Raw genomic sequence first — 25,745 nt, 5'->3', positions numbered from 1 at the left:
ACTCCAAAGATGTTGGGTCTTGTCACACAAACATCTGTATATCATTGGTCCATTGAAGGTAACACACTTTCCTTTCAACAGAAAGACCAATATGCTACTTTATGCCTTCTTTTTGTGTTGTCTGTTCTTTCTTGTCCACCATGTTAATATGGACTTTCCCCCCCTTTTTTTCGGTAGGTGAATCTGAACCTATGAAGATGTTTGCCAATAATCAGATACTCCCTCCATCCCAATTTGTTTGTCCAATTTGGGGTACAACTTTTTTAGGGAACACAATTATTGCACCTATAAATGCTCAACTTTCCAAAAATTGCCCTCCTAACTTTTTGAAAAAGAGTACTTTAGTTCAAATGGTAAGGAACAAAAAGGTAATTTTGTAGCTTTTGGTCCCTTAGTTTTCCAAAGTGGACAAACATTTTGGGACAAGTAAAAGTCAAAAAGTGGACAAACAAATTGGGACGGAGGGATTAATTAACTATCGATGTGATCCTACCGAAAAATGGTTGGTATTGATTGGAATCGCTCCTGGTTCGGTGGAGGTACTTTTTAGCTGACAATGTTAATGCTTCTATTGGTTTCTTTAATTATTTACCCATATTCTAGGATTTGGTGTGTTATATTTATTGTTTTATCTGGATTGTGATGTGTTTAGAAGAGAGTTAAGAGGCAAAGTGCTACTGTTTATTCCCTCTCCCTCTCTGTGTGTTGCATCTGTCCTCTTGTTTTGGACGTAATTTATGTTTAAGCTCATCTTGTTTATTCCATTGTCAATGGCATTGAATGTCGTTGTGCAAGTGGTTTAGAGACAACAGAATGTCCGGCGAAGAGATGAAACACATAAGAGGCTTTGGAAACTATGTGAGAATAGGTCAAATCGTGAGAGATAAAGTAGCACAGTGGGGGTAGGATAGGAAAGATGCGAAAGAGTCTCTACTGAGACTCAATAGAGCGTGACAGAGAGTATTAAAGGGTTCAAATAGTGATGCAATAGTAGTTAGCCTTTTGTTGTAAAGTGAGTGCATGCATTTGACGGCGTGTTCTGGAATCTAGGTGGCTTTTAGGCAAAGCTGTTGGATTGTTGGACCCCCGCGGCCCCATGTATTGCCATTGTTGACAAACTTCCCCCGGGAAAGAATAACAAGTTTGTAAAAGATTATTGGGCAAACCATGTTGTAGGCTCTTTTGATCTACTTTGGCATGGACATAGCCAACCTGACCAACTCATCTGAATCCTTCTTTAGTCACCAAATCTCAAGAACCCAGAGTCTTTGAACTCAGACTTTTAGCTCCCGCAATATACTAGGATGGTGCCTCGGCGCTTCTCTTTCCACATCAGACCCAAGCGCACCCTCTAAGTGTTGGTGAATTAGTGTTTCTTTGAGAATTTACTGTATGAGACAAAACATATGTCTGACACGTGGAGGTCTTCATGGTGATGTGTGACAATGCAAGGAACACATCATGATGTGCCTTGAATACGTGAAGTGGTAGGTACTGTTTATTGGGATGACAATCATTAATGCATACCATGTGATCTATGGTCTGATTTTGTACATGGATTGCTAAGTGAGACAGTGCCTATATCTCATCTATACTTCTATTAAACAGGAGGGCTGTTTGTCGACTTTTACAAATTCCAAAATTACCCTTAATGAAGAATAGTAATCCTATGAACCGACTGCCTTCTGAAACTCACAGCCGTGGAACCAATCGACAAATTATGGAAACTACGATAATTGCTTCCGGACGTCGCCTCTATTCTCTCCATCGAACTGTTTCTCTTTCCCAAGGCCAATTACTAGACTTCAGTGAAGATAAGCACTTTATTACCCTTGTGAACATATGTACTTCGTTATCTCCTTTTGGCCTCTTTTTGGAATCCCATGTATCCCACGCGGTTTGTACTTGTCACCATTGAAGTGCTGCCGGCCACTGCCCAAGATTTTATCATTTGGCTTTGATGTGACTGTTCCATCGCCAAAAAGGACAACCCAATGTGAGCATGTATTATGTTTATAACTCGTATTGGAGAATTGGAATATATGCAATGCTATATCTTTATTGCCTCTTAAATATACATGAAATAAGTTTATAGCAATGTCCTAGATGTATGAATTTGTGTCTTGCTTGGTAGATTATGTATATGCCTATATGATGTTTGATGAATTGTCTATGATGAGTATGCAAATGATGATAGTGATGATAATGATGTTCCTATCTTTGAATGTGAGAGACTCTCACGTGAAGATGTTGAGGAGGAATTCGTCTTTGGGGCTAGTGATTTAGATGGTGTTCCCATATATGACAAGTGTGAAGAAGAGCTTAGTGTTCACATCGAAGAGGGAAGATTCCTTAACATGATTAAGGAAAGCTTCGCTATGGTAAAACAAGAAAGCGAGGAAGCACAAGAAGAGAATGGAGTTGGTGTGTTACAAGCACAAGTAGAGAATGGAGTTGGCATGTTACCAAAGTCGGAAGAGGTTGCTTTTGATGTCCCGCTCATTTTAGAAGATTTCATAGAGCCAAAGCTTGATAGTTGCTTGTATGAGATGCCTCTTGAATTGTCTATGGCTCAAGATGTTCAAGTGTGTATTACGTTGGTACCTCATCTAGCTACAAAGTTACTAAAAGAGGGGAGAGACTATTTAGAACACCTTGAAGATCCTTTGGGAATGATGTTCACTCGAGAAAGTCTGGGGTATGATCTTGGACATGTGGTGAAGTTGAATTTTCGCTATGCGAAGGTTGATGATTCTTGTGACGCTTTGGAACCAAGTGTAGTCACCTATGTTGAGGAAGTGTTGAGCCTTAAGAGGCATGGCAAATGGGTGATTTCTAGGCACATAAGCAAGGACACGGTCGATGTACACAAATGGAAACTCGTATTGAAGATGGGTTATTGTATGATCGTGGCGTGGATCCAGAAATGCAGCCGCATGCCTACTTCTAAAGTTCTATGTTTTCCTTGATTTAGTTGTCTTGAGTCATTTTGTCCTACTTGAGGACAAGTTTTTTTTTTTAGAGGGGGTGTATGATGCAGTAGGATTTAGGGGTATTGTTGTCATTTTAGTGTTTTTAGTGTGTAGAGTTTTGAGTCTATAAATAGGTGTTTTGTGCCCTCATTAGTTAGTTTTTGATATATTGATAATAGATATTTGAGAGCTTTTGCTCCTTGTATTCCCCTTTGAGGGATTTATCACTCTTATGAAATCTATCCTTGATTTGGTTTGCATCAAGGGATCATATCAAGGGTGGAGTGTGGTCTGTAGAGCCTACTAAACTAATGCTATTGGTAATTTAGGCACTCAACTTTAAGCACTATCTATTAGGATGGTTGCAATTGTTAGCTTTTATTATGTGTGCAAGTTTCGGTTAAAAGACCCGGGGAAGTGGACGAGGACTTCCTTTTTTGGGAGCATGGAGGAGTTTTTGTCCATGGTGGAGAGATGAAATTTTGGAGTATACATTGGTGAGAAGTTATTGTTCACCAATTAGTAATTGTAGGATGGTTGCAATTCTCAGCTTTTATTATTTGTGCAAGTAACAAGTTTCAGTCGACAAGGCCAGGGGAAGTTAATGAGGACTTCTTTTTCGAGAGCAAGGAGGAGTTCTTGCCCATGGTGAAGACTGGAGAGAGATGAAATTTTGGAGTATGCATTAATGAATGGGTATTGAAGTATGCATTGGTGCATGGGGACTGGGAATGGGTATTGAAGCACAGGCGTAATTCCTACAAATCTATATTTCATTTTTGGTATCTTTTAAGGCTTGTAGTTATAGACATTCTCTTGAACTTTAGGTGTGCTAGCCCAAGTGTAAAATGGAACAAAAAATAGAAGATTGAAACCGTAGATATAATCTCGGCTTGGTTTGCATGTGCAGCTTTTTGTTTGGCAACATAGCATATGATTGTTATCAATTCTGCAACAAATATGCCACGAAGATTTGAAACTGGAAATCACACTGTTAGATACTCCAAGGTTAATTACTAAATTCAGACCAATCAAAATTCAGACCGATCAGTTTGATTCGCGTACATCAACTGATTGTTGTTATATTTCTCTGTGTTTTCTCTAATCAAGTTTCAAACCAACAGGCATGATATTTTCGTGCGAAGCACGTGCATTGCCCCTAGTCTATAATACAAAACAGAATTTCATATGTTTCGCAAGAGGGGCACTTGATCCGGTGATGAATCAAGTTGAGAAATCCCACTACCGTCTTCAACCATCTTGGCTTCTTGGGCTTTACCCCACAACACGGAATAGAAACCCAAAGCTATTAGGGCTGCTCCAATCACACTGTCCACCATTAAATAGCAAAACCATGATTCAAGGAAGTTAACATAATCAATTGTAAAAATGTTAAGGTTACGGACATAGATGTTTGGTTCTGTTAATGTTTAGAGCCATTTGATATACGTAAACCTCAGAAAATATGTGGAACCCATGCCTATCAAAGTGCTCTAAACACATGCGTTTGAATTTGTGTCCTTATATGTCCCAATCAGTTTCCGGTCGATGTATACATGTATATATGTTTCGTGTGATGCATATATAGCTTTCAAATCCAAATGCCCCAAGGATCTTACCTTCCAATATGGAGAGTATCCCTCAGAAAGGTAACCCCCATGACGACTGTAAAGGCCATCCCTATGGGCTTAAACATCGAAACAAAAACTGGGCCCTTTGTCCGACAAGCCCATATATCAACCACACCCCGAATTGTAACCATGAAAATTGCCTGCACCACAACATTAACAGGTTAATCGTACGAAATTATCAAAATCCAAAGCACATTCATCGGAGACGGGAAAAACTCCATTAGTTTCTCTCCAGAGATTTTTAACGCTCCTACAGCCACTCTCGATGACTTTTCGGTGAGCTCCAAAAAATAATTCCACCGGTAGATGATTGGGTTGTTTCGTGCATAAATTACACAAAAGGGTTTGTGAATTTCTCTCACACATCGAGAGAGAGAATGCTCTCTCCCCCTTGAATCCTTTGTAGCTTTTTAAACTTTTACTCCCATAATGGTTCTCAATACGGTTGCAGGTGCGATCCAATAGTGGCATTTTAGCGAGAATGACAAATCATGAACGATGTTCCACTTCCAACAAGCTTCAACAGCACCTTTAATTCTTGCAAAAAGAAGGGTGGGACGTTGCAAATGATCTATTATTTTGTAGTTTTTGGCTCGTTTTGGACTTCACAGCCTCTGTGGTCCGGACCAAGGTCTTGGTGGTCTAGACTAGCAGTTTTAGCAGCAAGCCGCCATGGTGAAATTGGTAGACACGCTGCTCTTAGGAAGCAGTGCTAGAGCATCTCGGTTCGAGTCCTAGTGGCAACTTGTATTCGTTTCTGGAATGATGTGTTTTTCCTGTCCGGACTAGCGCATACCGTGGTCCGGACAAAGGCGACGGGACAGATTAGTATATAAGCAATTTTTTGGGTTCTAAGTATTAATGTTACACTAGTTTTGTTGATCAGGTCTAGTGGGTCACCAAACTAAAAGAAACCATGGAAGCATAATCAAGTTCATGGATAATTTAATTTAGATATATGCTTACCGCGTAGGCAATAGTTAACAACTCCAAATCTGGTCTCAGTTTCCAAGCACTTACATCCCTTTCTACGATCAGAGCAACCACGGCTGATGGGATTAGAACAAAAATACAGCCGATAAATGATACCACCAGCTCTGCAGGGTACTCCTTAATGATCCAAGTCTATGGAGCCACCAAAAAGAAAATTAATGGTTAAATTTCTTTTCGGGCCAGCAAGGGAGGTTCACGAAATCTACCTAAAAGCACAAACTAGTACCTGGACGATAAAAGACAATGAAAACAAAACGCTAGATGTGACAAGGAGAAAGCCTCCAATGATCCAATCCGACACAAAAAGTGTGCCAAGAACGCTGTTTGAGGAAGATCGGGTGGAAACAATGCCCGGGCCCTGGTAGAAAATCAAAAAGTATGCCCCTGCAAGTGCAATTAGGGTGCCGATGGACTTGGCCTGGCTGCTCCCAACTTTTAAGTCTAGCTTTTCCATCCTGGGGGAAAAAAAAATCACATTCAGTTTTCGAAGAATGTTTCCTCTCGAGAATGGGAAGTGTACAAAGAAACCATGGAGGTAGAATTTGGACTATCTATTTTTTTTTTCCTTCTAGAAATCAATGTGTTTGAATTAAGTAATTAAAAAATATCTGATCAAGATAATTTTTGTTTTGGTATACTGCAACTTGAGTCCAAAAAAAATGGGTCTCAAAGCATTTTAAGTAGGACCCAAAAAGAGCCTACGCACCCGGATTGCGAGGTGCAGTTGTCAGAGGAGCTGTGCCCTTGGTATACATACATGCCTACAAAAGTGAGGACTCCTATGGCTCATTTGTTGGACGAACATGAAAGATGAGAGAATAAGAAAAAAGATGAAAATATGCCAATCAAGGAGACACCTCAAGAAATCTAAATGTCCATATAAAATAATAAAACGCAGAGCCTAACACCTAAGAGGCTTAAAAGCCCAGATAGAATAGTAAGTACAAATAAGACGCAGCCCAAACACCTAAGAGGCCTAAAAGCAGTTTCATGTAAGCAGTCTCATGTAAAATGCATTGATAAGAGCAAGTTTATCAGCAGAGCCAAACAACAAAACTAAGCTACTTTACCTATGGAAAGGGACAAAACCAGCTTGCAGCAGATGGGGTAAAGAGAGATGTAAAATACATTCGTGAACAGTGCATAGTCATGTTTACCAATCCACTGTTCACTCGGTAACCATTTTTTAATTCTTTTGCCTCCCTCTCTCCAACAGTACATAGTCATACATCCATGAATAGTGGTAAATAGTCCTCCGTGAACAGTAATAATTTTTTATTAGAAAATAGGTTAAATAGATAGTGTTGGTATAGTGTTGAAAGAAAAATGGATAGGTAAAATGAAAAATGTATATTGTTTGCTAGTTTTTTTCACCTAATAATTGGTGTACTTGCTGTAACAGTATATGAGACTACCTACCAAATTCTCTGATCTGAATTATGGTATTTAATTTACATGAGATTACTATTAATTGGAGTGAAAAGGGAATCAGAAGTGCACATGCACCTGGTGACAATGGCAAGTATGAAGGTGAATCCTGGAATGAGTCCATTCATCGCTGAAGCCATAGCTGCAGAGCTATACCCTATTCCAACATACATCAAAATCTGCACACCACAACTTGAGAGTGTTCCCACAAACCAAAAAAATAATAATAATAAATAAATCCAAAGAAGAATTAACAGAACAAAAACTAATTATTAATGGACTTGCAAGCAATTCAAAGTACCTGAGGAGGCCTAAAATGAAGATTCTGAACACTATAAATAAGGGAAGCTTTGGAATTGGTTTTTTCCTGTAAATGATGAAATTCAAATTAAGTTAAAGAATTAATACAAATAATCATATTGTAGCACGAATTTGTGATCGACATCAATCTTTAAGCAAGTGTGGCCAATTATTGAGTTATTAAATAATGCTTTTTCCTAATATATTTATTTTAAGATGTTACTTTTCCACAGAAAATTTTGTGAAACCTCGGATTATATCCACAAACTTTATTCTTATCACTTCTTGTCGTTTTCTCTTTGAATAAAACCTGTATCTTGTTTGAAAATTGAAGTTTCTTGATTGTTAGCCATTTTGAATGGAACCCACACCGCCTCACTTCAATAAATATTTGATCCGTTTATTTACTAAAACTTGGTTTTTTGTGATTCTTCTTAAAACTAAACTGAATTGGATATCAATAAGCACTTGGTCTAAGTATTCAAATCTTTGTCTAAAATTCTATCCAAAAGTTGTGAACCAAGACAAGTACTTTTATTTGATCCAAGCAATTAACGACATAGTTCAGTTTAATTTTTAGCGGATTAATTGACATAAAAAACCAAGCTTCGTAACAAAAACTGCTCTAGCCATCAAGGTGGAGGACCGAATTTGTGAATGAACAATATTACTATGAATTCTGACTCCGGCCCTAATAGAAATGACGAATGAATATTACGAATGTGAGAGAGCATACCTGTAATGGATGAGATTCGAAGAAAGAAGCAAGAGCAAGGCCAAGGCGTTAAAATACACAACAAACACGAAGTCGCTCATTCCTTCCCTCATTGCTGCTTTGCTTAACGTGTTTAGACCTGCGTCCAAAGCCTCCATTGCCACCATCACTGCTATTAAACCACTTCCCCACATCTCTCTCTCTCTCTGAGTACAAACTTGGGTCTCTCTGTGAAGTCAATGTATCAAGTGCCGATCGAACCAGAAAGCTGCGCCTCAATTACTCGCGCGAGTCCAGGAATGAATACGGGCCCATGGGGCACTCTGTATATATGGTAAGAAATGTATAACAACGGCCGGTTTGGTGTTGGTTTCTAGCTAGAACTAGAAGTTGGAGACCCTTTTTTTATTTTTTGCTCAAAGAAGTTGGAGACTTGGAGCTAGTTTCTCTTGATCCGATCGGTTTACTCTCTCGGTGATATCTGCTTTGGATTCTTTGCTCATTTACTCCTTTTATGCCATTGACATGCCGTTGGGATTTGGAGAGGAGCACCCTCCCATCCTCATTTACTACTCGGCAGACACCTCTCCTTCTCTATTTCTTATATATGTCTCTAAATGGACCTTAAAATATGACGAGCTCTTCCTCTTCTGATGATTGCTGAATGGGGAAAAAAAAAACGTTCGCTTCTCCTACAAAACAAAACACTCTCAGTCCTATATACAAAACATCGCTGGTTCCATTCTCTGTATTTTTTGATAGACTTTGATGCAATATATATTTTGAGTATACGGGCGGTTCTTGGTTCGGGAAAAGTTTTAGCTACATACAAACCTTTCCAGGATTGTTTTATCTTGGGAGTGGAACATCACACAACCCTGTGCAAGCGGAGATGTATCTTCTCTCAAGGTAGCTCTTTATGCATGACTCGATCCACATAAGTTCTCTTAAACTCCTAATTGTGTGCTTACATAATTATGTCAATATTTTATTGTCTTGTTGTTGTCTCCAGTTATTATAGTTTGCAAAAATTCTAACGATTATTTTCAACAATTTACCCCCCAAAAAAAAATACTTTCTTTAACTGAAAATTAAATATGACTTTGGCCCATAACTGAATTCTTTTAAAAATGATAATGCCAAAGTTGGACTACAAAGTAGCCGACGCAATTCAATCCCGGTTGTTCATCTTGACAGCCAATGACTTAGATTTGTGGGAGGTTTTATAAGTAAGATACTTATCTAATTGGTCATATTCTGTTAGCAAAATCTGAGCCATTGATAACACTTTTGAATATCTGCAATTACAGGAATTGACCTCTGCAGTATGGTTTTGGATTATAGAGAAGCTGAATTCTATTGTAAAATTTCTTTATCCATTCAAATCTCTAAAACTTCCATTCCAGCGGTTATGGCGCAATAGTCGTCATTTGACATAAGAAAATTCTGCCTCCACACGAATGATTAATTGCACAAGCATTCACGTAAATGTGTGAAAGCGTGTGCGATGATGTAAATGTTTGCGCGATTGCGTATGTGATTGAGTTTTGCGTGTTCTTTTTTACTTCTTTTTTGTTAGCTCAGAGATTTCGAGCCAACTTGCATGTGTGTGTGATTTACTTGGCAACTGAGGACCTCCATCCAGAATGCTGCTTAGATCCGAATCTCAAGCAATTAAAATGTTGAATTGGAATTGATTGAGGAAGGCAGGATGCCAGCATGCGCAAAGCACATGCATATATTATATTCTCTAGCCTACGACCAAGCTTTATTTATTCAGTTTATCATTTCATAATATTTCAAAGGTTTTGTCTATTGTGAAAAACCAGGAGTAAAGTAACAACTGAAAAAAATTGAAGATAATTTTGAAAAAACAAACTTTTCAAGTACAACAATTGTGTTCTTCCCCAAAGGTTAAATTTTTCAATAAAAATAAAAACACACACTAAAACAAGGATACATAAAATACTACTACTAATACTGGAGGAAGATCTTCCTCGGTCTTCTTTGAGCTGAATTGTTCAATCCAGCCCGTTTGTGGGTACTTTTTGGGTTTGCTTCGATAATTAGGACCGTCGACTTTCTAAACCTGGCGGAGAACAATAATCGCGCAAAAAATTATGTTGGTCATATATCGTTTAATGTGCTTTCAGATCAGCTTTATGTTGCGAAAATAGCTTTCGATTAAGTGTTTCAAACTTTTTTTTAACATTTCGCCATAAAAATGTGTTTTTTTTTTATAGGCAACAAAGTTTTATTAAGAACTCAGTGCCATAAAAATTTTAGCAAGAGTTCGACGTTTAGCTCAATGCCATAAAATGTGTTTTGAAAACGTATATCTATTGGCATCTAATAAATATAATTTTTAACATGATTGATGTTCTTAAAAACCTTTAAAAAATAGTAGTCCCCATCATCAAAGTAAAACCAGAAAAAATTTCACAAATAGACCGGATCCAACGATCCAGCTTTTTTTTTTTTTGATCGGCAATATAATTTTATTAACTCGACAAATGGTACATCGAGAAGACCAAGCTCTAGATACAAGGAAAACTTGAATCATAGAGAAGGCCATAAGAAAAGGAAAAAATACATCTAACAATAGATTGAAAGAAACCATCAAGATAATCAGTGGATGCATCCAAAAGCCATACTCAAAGCCAAACCATATACAAATACAGCAGCAAATGTCTTCCTACCTCGAATGGTGCTAGTGCTGCTGATGCCAATTGGATTTTGCTTCTATCTTCCTTTCGGAAAGGGATCACATCCGAAAGGAAGATAGCAGCAAAATCCAATTGGCATCAGCAGCACTAGCACCATTCGAGGTAGGAAGAAATAGGAAGAATTTGCCCCAACCAATAACAAGCAGAATTTGGAACTTCATGAGAATTCAGCAACGCCAATCCGCAGCCCCTCAACATCATGTGAAACTTGTAAGACTAAATTTTGTAATTAGTCTTTATGGCCCACATGTTTTAAGTATGACACATACGAATAATGGGTCCAATGAGATTTTTCATATCTTTATGCCTAAAATTTTATTCTATTGGTCAAATATAGAAGTTATTTCCTAAATAGACTCTACTTCGATGGAAAGTGAGTATAATGTTTAATAAGAAAACTGGTCATCTCTCTGCCTATAAAAGAGTGTCTAGGGTTCCATTAAATTAATGTGATATACTAAACAACTAGAAAGTAAGGCAAGGGAGAGAAATCTGTATTCCACCTAGGGCTTAATGCTCTAGTAAATTATGGTTGCTAAAGTCACATACCGGATCTCTCAAGTTCCGCATAAATGATTCGGGTACGCCGTTCTTGATTTCTTAAGTTTCCGCTTAATGATTGTATTGTGATAATCATGATAGTTCTAAATTCTGGCATAACGAAGGTCGTTACTTATTTAACGCCATTAAGAATATAATTTACATGCGGTATCAGAGCATGGTTCGAGAACATCTTGATTTTCCGATAAACGAATAAAAGGATAAACTGATTTTCAATGTTCTTGGTTTCGGGTTGACCATGTGTGCATTAATCGCAAAAATTAAATTATGATTATGATACACGTTTGTTGGTTTTTTTTTCAAGTTCCAATGGATTAAGTTTGTTTCGACTCGAAACTGAGATTGACAATCTCATGCATGTGGGGGTTTCGATTCTCCGACTATTGGTGCTATAATGCTATTTACGGTTTTGGAGGAGGATAATTATGACGATCAGTGTATATGCCATAGGCATAAAGTTATACATGAGTTTTTTTTTTTCCAGTTTTTTGTCTTATTTTGCTGTGCCATCAGTATGCATGATATATAATTTAGTGGATGCAATAATGGGTTATGATCTCGTTGATGAATATTACTATGGGTTTCGGCTTTTACGAAATCACAGAGCTCCACGCAAATTACTTAAGAAGACCATTATATTTGGCATACACTGATTTACAGTCAGACTTTACCTAATTGATCATGTCCTTATATGCCATGCCGTAAAGTACGTATGTGATTGGTGGCTTTTTTTCTTTCCTAATGTATTAAATGATGCGATTCATTTTTATGATGATGAATGATATTCATTTTTATCCACCTTATGATTATGTGAAAAATTATTGTTTTGACTAATAGTCTACATGACGATTAATTTGGTAGTAACCGAAGCGACCCAATCATAATGGTTCGTAGATTAGTCGTATTACAATTTTATTTGTGAATATTTCATTATTCGCCTTATGTCCATAAGAAAGTTACTGATTTGAATAAATATTATGAGAGATTTGGTAGTCACCAAAGTGACCCAATCATAATGACTAATAGATATCAAATCATATTATGGAATTGTGAATAATCTAAAATTCACCTAATGTCTATGAAAAAGTCACTATTTTGATTTGACTCTATATAAGGATACGATTTGGGCTAAAGCAATCCAATCGGCATGTTGATAGATGTTAATCAAATTATGAAATTTTAATACCTATTATGATGAGGTGTTAACATAGTGACATTTTCTTTTAAATCACCTAAAGTTTATGCAAAAGTCATTATCTTAATTGAAATCAATATTAAGATACGGTTCGGTAGTCACCAAAGTGATCCAACTGGAATGTTTTACAGATTTCAATTAAATTACTGACACTTAACACTTATTTTATTTGTTATTTGTTATTACGATACGGTTTGGGAGTCACCAAAGTGGCCCAACTGGAATAATTCATAAATATCAAGTTATATATGAAACTTATTCCCATTTTTAAGTGTTAAGAATAATGACTTTACAAATCGCAGTTCTCTAGTTGCATGGATATTAGGTAGGCCCAAAGGTGCACCACTTTTAAGTAATTAGTGAATTGAAATAGGATAATTTATAAGTATTCATAATTGAGATTGGATTTGGATACTTAAAGGTAACAAACCTACTTAATTATGAATCCTTATTGATTAGTCCTATTGGTGAAAGGAAATCACCATAACTGTTAATAGTGTAACATTAGATGAACCCAAAGGCAGATCACCGTTGCACTATATATTATTGTTTGGACAAATTTTATTTTGTCAATTTATTGGTAACTCAAAGCATTATTGTAATGAGCATATGTTATGTGTGCATTGTCAATATATTTGTTTCACATTCACATGCTTAGTCTGTTTTGTTTTAATTTAAATGATTGAGTTTCTCATATTGAAAAGGACAAGTTTAGTTTTATTTTTGAAACTTGATCTTGATAAAGTATTGATTCTTGAGAAATTTTTCTATTTGTTTTTTCAAATTGAGAATTGCAAAATAATTTTATTTTTATTTTGGTAAAGTATGAATGAAATAAAATAGACTAAGTCTTATGTTCGCGTGAATGTTTAAGGTGAGCACTATTATGTTTATTGTGCTTGGAATGTTTGAGAATGCCATTGAAATGTTATATTTGGCTTACTCAACTAAAGTATTTGAGAATTAAAGTAAAGGAAGCCTAAGTGGGACATGAAGTTGGCATTATGTAGTGCCAATGAGTCTACTAATGATTTTAGACTTGAAAGAATGTAAGGGTAATGATATATGTCTCTTCTGTAAATAGTTGAGGCATTACCAAAAGGTTTGCCATTAACGTAGGAAGTGATTCGAAAGGAGAAAGTGATTACTAATGTTGTATGTTTCGAATCAAACCTAGCTAATTGTAAGTCCCTCAACTATGAAGTGATTTGATTATGAGCCACTACTTATGTTTATAAACCAAGATGCGAGAAGATTTGAAGTTATTGAAAATATAAGCCCATTGAGTTCTAAAGAATTGAATTACAGTTTTTATAGTTTTTTATTAAAAGGGCTTTATGACTTATCGTTTGTTATTTAAGAGTTGGTCATCATTTTGTGGTTTCTATAATGTTTACAAATTTAGTTTTCTTTGTTCGAACTAAATTTTATTGTTATGTTTTCAAGTTTCGAAACCAAAATTTTATGGTGATTGAAAAATACCAATTATTGTCTTATGGTATTTTATTATGTTTGAATGAACTAAAATTTGATGACCATTTTATTAAGAACTCTCCTTATGTTGCATCATAATGTTAGTTTGGTTAGTAGTCTTATAAATGAAAATTACTTCATCTTGTGACATTGGCGATTAAAACTATGTTTCAATCAAGCATATTAAGAGATTGATATATAATAGAAATTTTATTAATCTCTTGTATGTGTGATTTGCATTAAGTACTAGTAAATCATATTCAGTAAGGAGTAAGTCACAAGAAATAACAGGCTTCTTAAGTGATTCATATAGACATGAATTTTTTTACATCTTTTGATGAATAGACCTACTTTATCACATGTAGATGGTTTTTCGCATTATGTTAGCTTTTCTATTGCATAAAGATCTTAATCAATGAATACTCTTAAGGTGTACATTGTTGAGGTAGAAAGGGCAAGTAGAAAAATAATGAAAAAGTCATCAGATAGGACATGGGTGATAAATATTTTGGAAGGTTTGTTCAACATAACAGAATGTTGTAACTGAAAGGCAATTGTACTTTATTAGATATGGTTAGAAGTACGTTTGCAACTCCAAAATACCCATCATGTAGTGGATATAAAAATTCTCTAAAGATCTTTGCATTTTTGTGAATTTGATTTTTTGTAAGGCAGTTTCAAATACTTCTTTTGAACTGTGGATAGGAAGGAACCTGAACTCAGGACACTTGAATATTTAAGGTTGTCAAGCAGAGGCTAGAATTTTAATTCACATGACAGAATTTGAATTTTAGAATGAGCTATAGTGACCTTATTAGTTGCTTTAGAAGATTCAAAGGGTATGAGTTTTACTATTTAACCATAGTACGAGAATTATAGAAATCAGTTATTAAGATTCGTTAGGAATGGTGAAATCAGTGGGAGTGATAAACCATGGAATGTGGTCACATTAAAGTTAGGGTATAAGTGTCTTTACCCATAACTTAGAATGATGTTGTTCTTACCATTGTTAAAGAATATAATGATTTAGAACAACAAAGTAAGTTATCAATCACTCCATAATAAGATTGACACCACTGAAGAAATTATGGAACAATCAAAGAAGATAGCATTAAGAATATCTCGAAGGAATAAGAGATTTGCTATTTGAATGATTATTTGATTTATCTATAAGAATGTGTTATGATCTGATTTTATTTTCACAAGTAGCATAAAGTGATAATTTTACTGAGTGGATTGATGCCATGAATGATGAGTTGAACTAGTGAAACATAATAAAGTTTGAAATGTCGTTGGATTGCCATAAGGATACTAGAAAGAATGTTGCAAGTGGGTCTTCAAGACTACACTTGACTTAGAAGGCAACATAGAACGATATAAAATAAAACTTGTGGCTAAGGGTTACACTCAGAAAGTAAGCATAATTGTAAAGAGACCTTTTCTATCTTGTATCTGAGAAGAACTCGCTACAAAATTATTGTGGCATTGATAGGTAACTTTTTATGATTGGGAGTTACATTTGGACGTGAAAATAAGCTTTTGAATGAAAGCTTAGATAATGGAGTCTATATGAATCAACCTAAGGTTTCTCAATTTAAGTAAAAGAGCACTTTGATACAAATTTAAGAAGTCAATTTATGAATGTAAATAAGCTCCCTGCCATTGGTTATTTATGTTTACTAATACCATTAGTTTCTTTGAAATTAAGAAATATTAACTGGTGTATATGTTCAAAGATCAGTGAGAGTAAGTTTATATTATGGCACATACGAATAATGGGTCCAATGAGATTCTCCATATCTTTATGCCTAAAATTTTATTCTATTGAACAACCTCTCAAAATGAACTCTAGCACTTCATTCAAAAACAAACAGCAGATTCGCAGAGAACCAGTAATAATCACCAAAACACGGGAGAATATTGGCAAGAGAACTAGCAACACCCATATAGAACAAGACCAAACCCCAAACCGCAATTGCCATCCTAGATTTTGCCAAGTCAGATATCACCTCCCATTCCACACCTTGTTAAAGACTGCATCATTTCTACATGTCCAAATTGTTCAAAGCACTGCATAAAAGCTTGTCAGCCAGCATACTCCACATTAGGGTTCCCCCACAATCTATGAACAACTGCAATATTATTTTCACAGTATCCAACGATCCAGCTTCTATTGAGCGTCCGAACGTACAGGAGCCCGACCCCATAAAGATTAGCTGAAGGCATTGTAAATGCCCTATCATTTTTGGTTTGTCCGCAAGCTGCTGGATGATAGTACTGGGAATTTAAATGATTAATCTCTTTCACATTCATGACATGCTGGGCTGGATGCTTTAAAAGAAGGAAAATGTTAATTCACCTCAGTTCAGCGGGCAATAATTAATGTGCAAAAAGTGCATTGATAAAAAAAATCTGATCAGATTTAGATTTTGAAGTAGACCCAATATGTATACCTATATATTTTATTACATTACCTTACATCTGACAATGTACGTCATTTTAATGCCCAAGGACCTGTTATGAAAGCGGACCTAAGGCCATCCACAGTGGTATAATCAAAAGCCAATTATTTCTAAAGTTAACAATGTTTGTGCAAAAGATGGCTCACAATGGTATAATCAAACTTAGCAACATCCTTAGAAATAATCAAATTTTAGGCTTTGGATAACCAAAATTAGCAATATTTTTCAATAATCAAAATTTTTCAACCCCACATCACATAAGTTAACTAGTTCCAAAATTTATATACACACATGTTTCAATTGGTATTTTCTTATTCTCTCCTTTGCCAACTCTATATCTTTTCCACTTTACTCACAAACTATTTCTCTTTCTTTTCCTCCAAAAGTGAAGTTCATATCTCTCGATCATCTATCATTCAACCCATTGTCGTCGGATTAAAGTATTTCACTCTTCTTTTCTGTTTTTATTTTTTCCCCTCCAAAAAAAATTCATAATAGGAGGGAAGGAAGTCACCGATTTTTTTCCAAAATTAAGGGAGGGAATCGATATATTTTTGCCCAAAAAAACGTAAATGAAGAGAAGTGAATAGCGGGAAACAGAGGGGGAGAGAAAAAGTGAAATTATTGTGGACCTCTTTATTTTAGTTATGGACTAGAAGTAACCACTGTGAACCTCAACATTGGTAAGCTTAACAACATCTTAAATGAATAATCAAAAGCTGATGTGTCAATTTTTGGTTATCCATTTTTTATTATGCCACTGTGGATGGCCTAAGGATGCTACTTGGCAACTTCCTGCCGAGTGGATGCAGAGCAGTTGATCTGCCCATTCATCTCAGTACAGATGGTTTGGATCGAATCTAAACGCATTTAAATCACATAATAATTTGAACCACACGTCTATTGCTTAATTAAGTTCCTAGCAGTCGATTGTCGCGATGAGTGGCCAGATTGAGCATTCTGCACCGCTCTACAAGGTCCTATGAAAGTATATACACCAGCTGTTAGTGAGACAAGATAGAGATTAGATGCAAATTGATTATAAAGATACATAATTTTAGACAATATCTAGAGAATCAAATTGGAAAAACAACGTGATTCATGTAGGTTTGGGCACGACTCCCGACTTATTAGAAAAATCCGAAATGTTAAATATGCCTAGCATGAGGTGCACATTTAATCTTAATTCATGAAGTACTTCTTTGACAAGTTTAGTACTCCTTCCATCCTACTTCGAATGTTCCTTACGAAAATTCGTGCAATTTAAAATTCCAAAAAATATATATTTTTGCATATTAAAATTTTTAATTTCTTACACCAAATTAAAGTATTTATTTTTTTGAGTTTGAAAATGCTCGAATTTTCTTGTGGAAAATTTAATATAGAACGGAGAGAGTACTATCACACAGATGATTTTCATGAATTTGTCGTTCTCAGTGATTATCTTTCTTCTTATTTTCAATTTCTTAGAGAAATTTAATTTCTAGTTGTTCAATGACCTCCCCTTCTGAATTTTGAATAGTGTCGGTTAATTTGTGGCAACTACTTATGCTACAACAAGCTTTCGGTCAAAAGTGGGGACTTCGGGTTGGTGTTGTACAGAGAGGTGCATAGCACCGTGTTGCGCACTTTCAAGCCATCGAATGGCTCAGATCTTATCTCGGCAACAAACGATTGAGAGCCGTTCAGTATATGATCAGTGATGACCCTCTCAATACCTTCCTCACTAAGACACCATGGACCCATTTGAGATATCCGACAGGCTATTGATAAAGTCACTCGATTCCTGTACTGAACAGTTCTATAACACTCAGCCGACAATATCATATTCAATAACAATTATTCCACTTTTCAACAATATTCTATAAGATTGAACTAATATTACGAGATAATCAAGAGGAATACAAAAGGAGAATTTAAAAAGGATTCCAGAAGTAGGAAGCATTATACTCTTTGGATTATTTATTCAGGTGTGAAGCTGGATTAGTGGAGGTTGAATCGCAACATTTAAGGATAATTTGGAGAGTCTTGGAAGAATTCACATTTTTGGAATATTTAGAGGATTATTTATTTCGAGGCCTTTTGTTTTACTTTGGTGATGTAAAGTTGTATATGGAGAAATGGGGTCTGAAAGTGTATAAAATACAGTGTATTTTGGAATTTTATTCTAGAAAAAGGTGGATCTTTACAAATGGTATTAGAGCGAGTACCAACCGGAAGTGTGAGTTTCACATCGCTCGGGGTGAGATCCTAGTTATAGTTACTACTTGAGGTTATAGGAATTTATGATCCAACAGAGAGTTCGTAGCAAAAGCGTAGTCACAATTTTTGAAGCTATTAGCTAGGGGATCCGTTGGCCAAAAACAAAAAAAAACAAAACAAAACTAGGCGATCAAATTTGAGGTTATTAGGACGCTAATGTATCCGTTTGCGCAACAGGGGTATATTGGACTTTTACTGAGATTCTTGATCATAACAAAATAATTGCAATTAAACTGTAACTTCCTTGTTTGTTACCGGTTTTCAAAATTAATTTTCATAAAAACCTTTTATTTGACACACGGTTATATACTCATCGTCTTTTCTCTTTGAGCAAATGGTTTTTTTTATTTTTTTATTTTGGAATCTGAATATATCTTTCGGTGAGTTCTTAGAAATGGGTTCTTTTTCAAAAGCTTTTATTTGAAAATAAACAAACAAATAAATTCAAAACACATTTTGAAAGTATATATACTTTGACAACATACATGAAAATATTTTGACTCTATACAATAAGCAAATTTCGGGCACAAAATTATTTAAAGGGGGATAGGTTGTAATACCCTGTATTCTTCTTGTTGCTAAAAAGAATAAGACTTTTGTATTTTGAATGTTAGAATTTCGAAGACAAAATTATTTTAAGGAGGATAGATTGTACCACCCTGTATTTTCCTTTATTTAAAATGATTTGGAATGTAATATCCCGTATCTTTCCTAGCAATTAGTTTAGTTGATTTTGGTACTTAGTAAATGTATGGGTTTTTGTTCACTAGAGTGGTGAGAATATTGGAGTATAGAAATACATGTAGGTGAGATTCCTAGTAATTAATGGACAGAGTAAGGGAGTAACGTGGGTGCAGGCTTGAGGTGGCGTAGAGTATGGTGGGTGCAGTGCAATAGATAGGGGTAGTTCACAACTAGATTTCCATCAAGGCTCCGATTGTTTGGATGTAAAATATTTTTTTTGAAAACAAACTTTAAATTTTTATTTTTTGGTGTTTGGTTGGCACTTGAAAATATTTTAAAATTGACAAAATAGTGTAGAGAGTGGGGGGCTTAATCGGTGGAAAGATATGAGAATATTTGAATTGTAAGTGGTCAAGACCAACAATCGAGGAAACTAAGCAGTGAAAATTGCAGTAGAGGACAACAAGTTCATTTTGGAAAATAACTTACGAAAGATTTAAGGGTAAATTATTTTCATCCAATTAATGAAAAATATTTTACATGATTTCTTACACAACTATAAACACCGAAAAATAGGTAAAACATTTTATCGGAAAATATTTTACGCCCAAACAAACGGAGCTTAAATGCTTAAGAATAAATGCATTTGCATGCATGTCTATATAGACCTTAATTATATTCTGATGGTAAACAAGGAAAAAAATAGAGTTTGACATGGGAATATGTACGTAGACAAGAAGATTAGTCCCAGAGATGGAGTTTAACAGTGGGTGTGTAATAAAAAGCAATGACGGCAATTTAGGCTTGGCAATCGAACCTGTCCCGCCCCGTTCGGGGCGGGTTTTCTATAATATTTTCGGGATTCGGGTCGGGTATATATATATATATATATATATATAGAGAGAGAGAGAGAGAGAGAGAGAGAGAGAGAGAGAGATTTGTAATTCACGTTTGCATAGGAGTAGTAGTAAAGGAATGGATTGTTTTGGTTTAAGGCTGAGTTGAAAGATGGGCCAAATTTTTTACATAACCCAATAAGCCAACAGAGATCAAATATATTCAGTAAATATACAAACCCTTATACCTTTAGCCTAGGGTTCAGACTTCAGAATCAGTCGTCTACTCTCTCTCGCGGAGATTTCAATTTACAAAGTTACGACTTACGAACCAGTGAAACCACCAATCCATCAAGCCCCTAGGTTGAGTTGGCTCTCGCAATGAAACGCCGGTTGCCGGATTCTATCTCACCGGTCGCCAGATCAGGTTGGTGTTCTCTCTTACTTTTTTTTTTTTTTTTTTGTATTTTTTTCGATGTATTGAACGTGAATACGTTATGCATGTGTAGGACTCAGTTATATTTTGATTTCTATACACTTTTCACTTGATTGACTACTTGTGTTATGGACTTGAGATTTCTCTTTATATATTAGTGTATAGAGTAATATATAGTAGTGATTGACTGCTTGTGTTCCATAGTTCGAAAAAAGAAAGAGCGAAAGACATTGGGATTAGCTTTATATAGTAGTATACAGAGTAATATATTACTCCATTGCTGATTGTAAATCTCTGTATATGGAGTAATATATTGCTGATTTAATCTCTAATCTCCATGTAAAAACTTTTGTTATATCCAATACTTGTTTACCACTTGTCTGATGTCTCTTATTATTTATTAAAAAGTAGATTTTTGTTTTCTTACACCTCAATATTATATTTAGTCATTGCTATTTTAATCCTATTAATTAGTCAAAGGGAACAAAAGGCTTGTTTGATATGGCTTGGATAAGTATATTCTATGAGCTAGTTGTTGACTTTGTTTAATTTTTTTTACGCAACGAAAATGTCCACACCGAGAGACCACTCTACCACTAATGCCTCATCTTCACAACAGAATATCGTTTCTACTGTTGTTTCTTCGATAGCATCAACTTTACCACCAAAACCTCCAACAGGACCAACATTGGGGGACAACATCAATGAAGAAGTAAACGGAGAGGAAGACAGAGATGGAGGCGAAAATGGTGGTGGAGGAGACGAAGGTGCTGGAGGCGAAGGTATAAATCAATGGAAACCATTGTCTAAAGGAAATGCTCATTGTTGGCAGCATTTTGACAAGGGTCAAATCAATGGAAAAGTGAAGGCAAAGTGTCATTATTGCAAAAAATTGCTTGTGGCTAACACTAAGAATGGAACCAAAGCTTTGAATGAGCATTACAAAAGGTGTCCAAGAAGAAAGGTTGCAGATTCATCACAAAAGGTTCTAACTCAAACCTTTATGACTGGGAATGGGAAAAAAAAGCTTGAAGCTTATACTTTCGACCAAAATTTTGCTAAGAGAGAGCTTGCTTGCATGATCATAATGTATGAGTATCCATTGTCCATGGTAGAACACGTTGGGTTTAAGAGTTTTGCATTGGCGCTTCAACCTTTATTTCAAATGGTTTCTCGAAACACCCTCAAAGTCGATATTTTTAAAACATATGATGGTGAAAGGTTGAAGGCAATGAAAGCAATTGAGAAAATTCAAAGTAGGGTTGCCGTGACGACTGACATATCGACTTCAAGCAATCAAAAAAGAAGATTTCTGGTCATCATGGGCCACTATGTTGATGATTCTTTGAAGTTACGAAGCATCATTTTGAGGTACATATACATATACATATATATATATACATATATATATATACATATATATATATATATATATACATATATATATATATATATATATGTGTATATATATATATATGTGTATATATATATATATATATATATATATATATATTACATGAACTATACGGGGAAAAAAAAAACGTGTTTTAAATTTCAAGTTAAAGAAATTCTTAAACTTTGTATGTGTTTTAAATTTAGGTTTATTTATGTGCTATGTCCCCATACGGCGGAAGTGTTGTGTGAATCATTGATGGAGACTCTTTTGGATTGGAACATTGATAGACATCTTTCAGCTCTTACGGTGGATAATTGTTCTAGTAATGATGCCATGATTTCTATTCTCATTGGAAAGTTAGAACCTGAATCTCTTATGTCCCAAGGAAAGTTAATTCATATGCGGTGTGCTGCCCACATTTTGAATTTGATTGTGAAAGATGGTTTAGAGGTGATTAAGGGGGAATTGAAAAAATCAGGGAAAGTGTCGCATATTGGACAGCGTCGCCAAAGAGAGAGGAGAAGTTTGAAGAAAATTCCCGGCAACTACGTATTTTAGGTGGTAAAAACTTGTCTCTTGATTGTGTTACGAGGTGGAACTCTACGTTTTTGATGCTTCAAACTGCCATAAAATATAAGGATGTCTTCTCTCGTTTGAAAATCTGTGAAAGTCAATACAAGAGTTGTCTACATGACAGTGATTGGGAGGTAGCCAAAGAAGTATGCGAGAGGTTGAAAGTTTTTTATAAGGCCACAGAGGTGTTTAGTGGGACAAATTATCCAACATTGAACTTGTTTTTTGCAAAGGTTTGTAGGATAAAAATGGCATTAACAAAATGGGCTGAGTTGTATGAACGTAATGAGATGGAAGATCTTTACACAAAGAGAAAAAGGGAGATGATGAGAGATATGGCAGCACAAATGATTGAGAAATATGAGAAGTACTGGACAATAATTCATAGTATTTTGGGTGTTGCGGCGGTGTTAGATCCTAGGTTCAAGATGAAGTTGGTAGAATACTATTTCAATCGGATCTACAAGAAGGATGCTATTTTTGAGATTGAGAGGGTTCACAATTATTGTAAGGAGCTACTTAAGGAGTATGAAGTGAAACTTAAAATTGGTGGCATTGCTTCTTCATGCCAAGTTGAGTCTGCTATGGAAGTTGATGATGATTTATCTGACTTAGATGTATTTGTTACAAGTAATCAGACAAGCCAAGTTTCAGCTAAAAAGTCAGAATTGGATCGTTATTTGGAAGAGGATGTGATACTGAGAGCTAATCATGACTTTGATGTTTTAGCTTGGTGGAAAAATGACATGAAGTTTCCAACTTTGAGGGTTATTGCTAGGGATGTGTTATCGATACCTGTTTCTACTGTTGCGTCCGAGTCTGCTTTTAGCACTAGTGGGAGGGTTGTGACTCCACATCGTAGTAGGCTCCATCCCAAGACAATAGAAGCATTGATGTGCGCTCGTAGTTGGTTATTGGCTCATGAATCTGAAGGTAATTTAAATTCGTTTACTTTTCTAGTGTCTTGTTTTTTCTTATTGCAATTGAATTGGATAGATATTAATCTAAAGAACATGTGGTTTACTTAGTTTCTTTTTAAGGTAATAATTCAAATGAGTTTGCATTGGTTCTTGATGACATGAATGTTGATAGCTCACAGTCTTGTGTTACAATGGTTGAAGACTGATTTGGAGTTTAATTATGAAATATTTGTTGTCATATTTGTCAAATCTGTTAAAATAAATAGCACTTCGTGGGTTGAAATGGCTCACTTTTATATTTCTGGTTTTTTCAGGCACTTTTGCATTAAAACGACTGAGCTTTGTGGATTGGAATGGCTCACTTTTGCATAGAAGTTGGAAAAATTGTCTACGAGTTTTTTGGGGGTTTTATTTTGGATGAACTTGTTGAAATTCTTAGTTTTATTTTCGATGAACTTGTTGCAAGATCACTTATCGGTTGTTGTTTGTTATTACACTCGAACACTTTCGGGTAGCTAGTTGCTTATGGATGAACTTGTTTGTTTGTTTTTTTTCCTTAGCAAATGGATGAACTTGTTTAGTTGTGTTTGTTGTGTTGTTGAGAAAATCTGGGAATGAATTGTTTCATTGTTGGCTGCATTCTTTTGATGGACAATTGGAAAAAAGGACTGGGCGGGGCGGGTAAACCCGTTACCCAATAGGGGCGGGGGCGGGGGAAATTTCCATTACCCGGTCAAGGTTTGGGGCGGGGTCGGGGGAGTTCAGGAATTTTAGGATCGGGGTCGGGGTACATCAAAATCCGTCCCGTCCCGTTGCCATTCCTAGACGGCATCCAGGGAATCAGTATCGATTGACTCTTTGCCAGCAGATGCGTAATCTTATCCCTCGAGAACCAACCACCCACTGGACGGTCTCGAAGTGGTATGAAATTGTGCTTTTTCGAGCTTTTCAAAAAAGAAATTGTGCTTTTTCCGAGTAATTGAATCCACGTGCTAGCAGACTTTTTTGACATTCACTTGCAATTTTTGGTTAAATGACCAATTTATCCTCTACTGTTGCTACACAACTATTTCCTTTTTTCCTTTTTGTGACAGAGGAATGAAGATCAAAAGATGGAAGTAAAATGGGAACAATGTGTTGAGGGACGGGAAGGGCATCAGAAAGTAGCCATGGGGTGTTTGGGAGCAAATTTTTTGGCTTTTTATTTTTGATTTTTTGGCTTTTTAGTCAGAATGTATTTTGAATTTGGTAGAGTGCTTGGAAGTCTACTTTTTGGCTTCTCATTTTTGGCTTTTTGGATTATGGTCAAAATGTATTTTGAATCTTGGTGAGTATTTGGATGATATATGTAGAATGTATTTTAAAGAGAAGTAGTGTTTGGGAGATAAATGATCAAAATGAATTATGGATTGATTTTTTACCATGTTGCCCTTGGTTCTTATTACTGTATTAAAAGATGTATGACTAATTTTTTTCGTTTTTTAAATATATCAACACATACAAAACTTTTTACACCCTTAATATATATATATATTAAAAAATATGGTTAAAAAATTAATTACTCTAATTGTTAATCCGTTTGAACTGATGCAAAGATTTTATTTTTTTGAACATTTTATCCTAAATGATCATAATAATTTTTGGCTCTAAAACTTTTCAATGAGCACCATAAAAGAGCCCTAGAACCAAATTTAAAAAAAAAAAAAAACATATCGTAAGTTAACGTTTAGTGTGGGTAAACTTGTATTTTGTTAAAATCAATGAGGGCAACAAGGTCATTTTACCTAAAATGGGAAAACCCATCAATGCAAAAAATACCTTCCCCTACTTCTCACTTTTGCCCTAGTTAAGGAAAATTAGTGAATCTATTTTGGCAAAATTCATTTTCAAAAGTTGGTGCCAAACAAGGAAAATCTAAAAAGCCATAATGAGAACCAAAAACTGAAAACACATTCTCCAAAATACATTTCCAAAATGGGCTACCAAACAACCAAAATGTAAAAAATAAAAAATGAGAAGTTGAAAATGTGGGAACCAAACACCCCCATAGGTATTAAAAAGTTTAGATACAAAATAATTGAAACACAATATCAAACACAACTCTTCTTCGGGCAAAAAAAAAAATTGAACCCCTCACATATATGTGGGGTCCATAGTTGAGGGAATAAAAAAACAGCCCGAC

General features: G+C 35.5%; 1 protein-coding gene across 1 annotated transcript; it reads right to left on the bottom strand.

The window, feature by feature from the left end:
* Positions 1-4,012: 4,012 nt before the first annotated feature.
* Positions 4,013-8,406, bottom strand: LOC131311165 (WAT1-related protein At3g28050-like). Its single transcript, XM_058338506.1, has 7 exons — positions 8,061-8,406; positions 7,326-7,391; positions 7,103-7,216; positions 5,823-6,051; positions 5,570-5,728; positions 4,592-4,743; positions 4,013-4,301 (listed from the first exon to the last, which is right to left on the bottom strand). Exons 1-7 carry the CDS (start codon positions 8,231-8,233, stop codon positions 4,157-4,159), a joined length of 1,038 nt encoding a protein of 345 aa, XP_058194489.1. The 5' UTR covers positions 8,234-8,406; the 3' UTR covers positions 4,013-4,156.
* Positions 8,407-25,745: the final 17,339 nt, after the last annotated feature.

Source organism: Rhododendron vialii, chromosome 12a, assembly GCF_030253575.1.
Source record: "Rhododendron vialii isolate Sample 1 chromosome 12a, ASM3025357v1".
In the NCBI taxonomy this organism is placed as follows: Eukaryota; Viridiplantae; Streptophyta; class Magnoliopsida; order Ericales; family Ericaceae; genus Rhododendron; species Rhododendron vialii.
Note: the sequence above shows the minus strand (reverse complement) of the source record. Positions and strands in the feature narration are given on the sequence as shown.

Coding starts and splice junctions, on each gene's coding strand:
- LOC131311165 (XM_058338506.1), bottom strand. CDS start 8,233: ATGTGGGGAAGTGGTTTAATAGCAGTGATGGTGGCAATGGAGGCTTTG. Junction 7,392..8,060: donor TCGAATCTCATCCATTACAG/GTATGCTCTCTC, acceptor CATCATTTACAG/GAAAAAACCAATTCCAAAGC. Junction 7,217..7,325: donor TTCATTTTAGGCCTCCTCAG/GTACTTTGAATT, acceptor AACACTCTCAAG/TTGTGGTGTGCAGATTTTGA.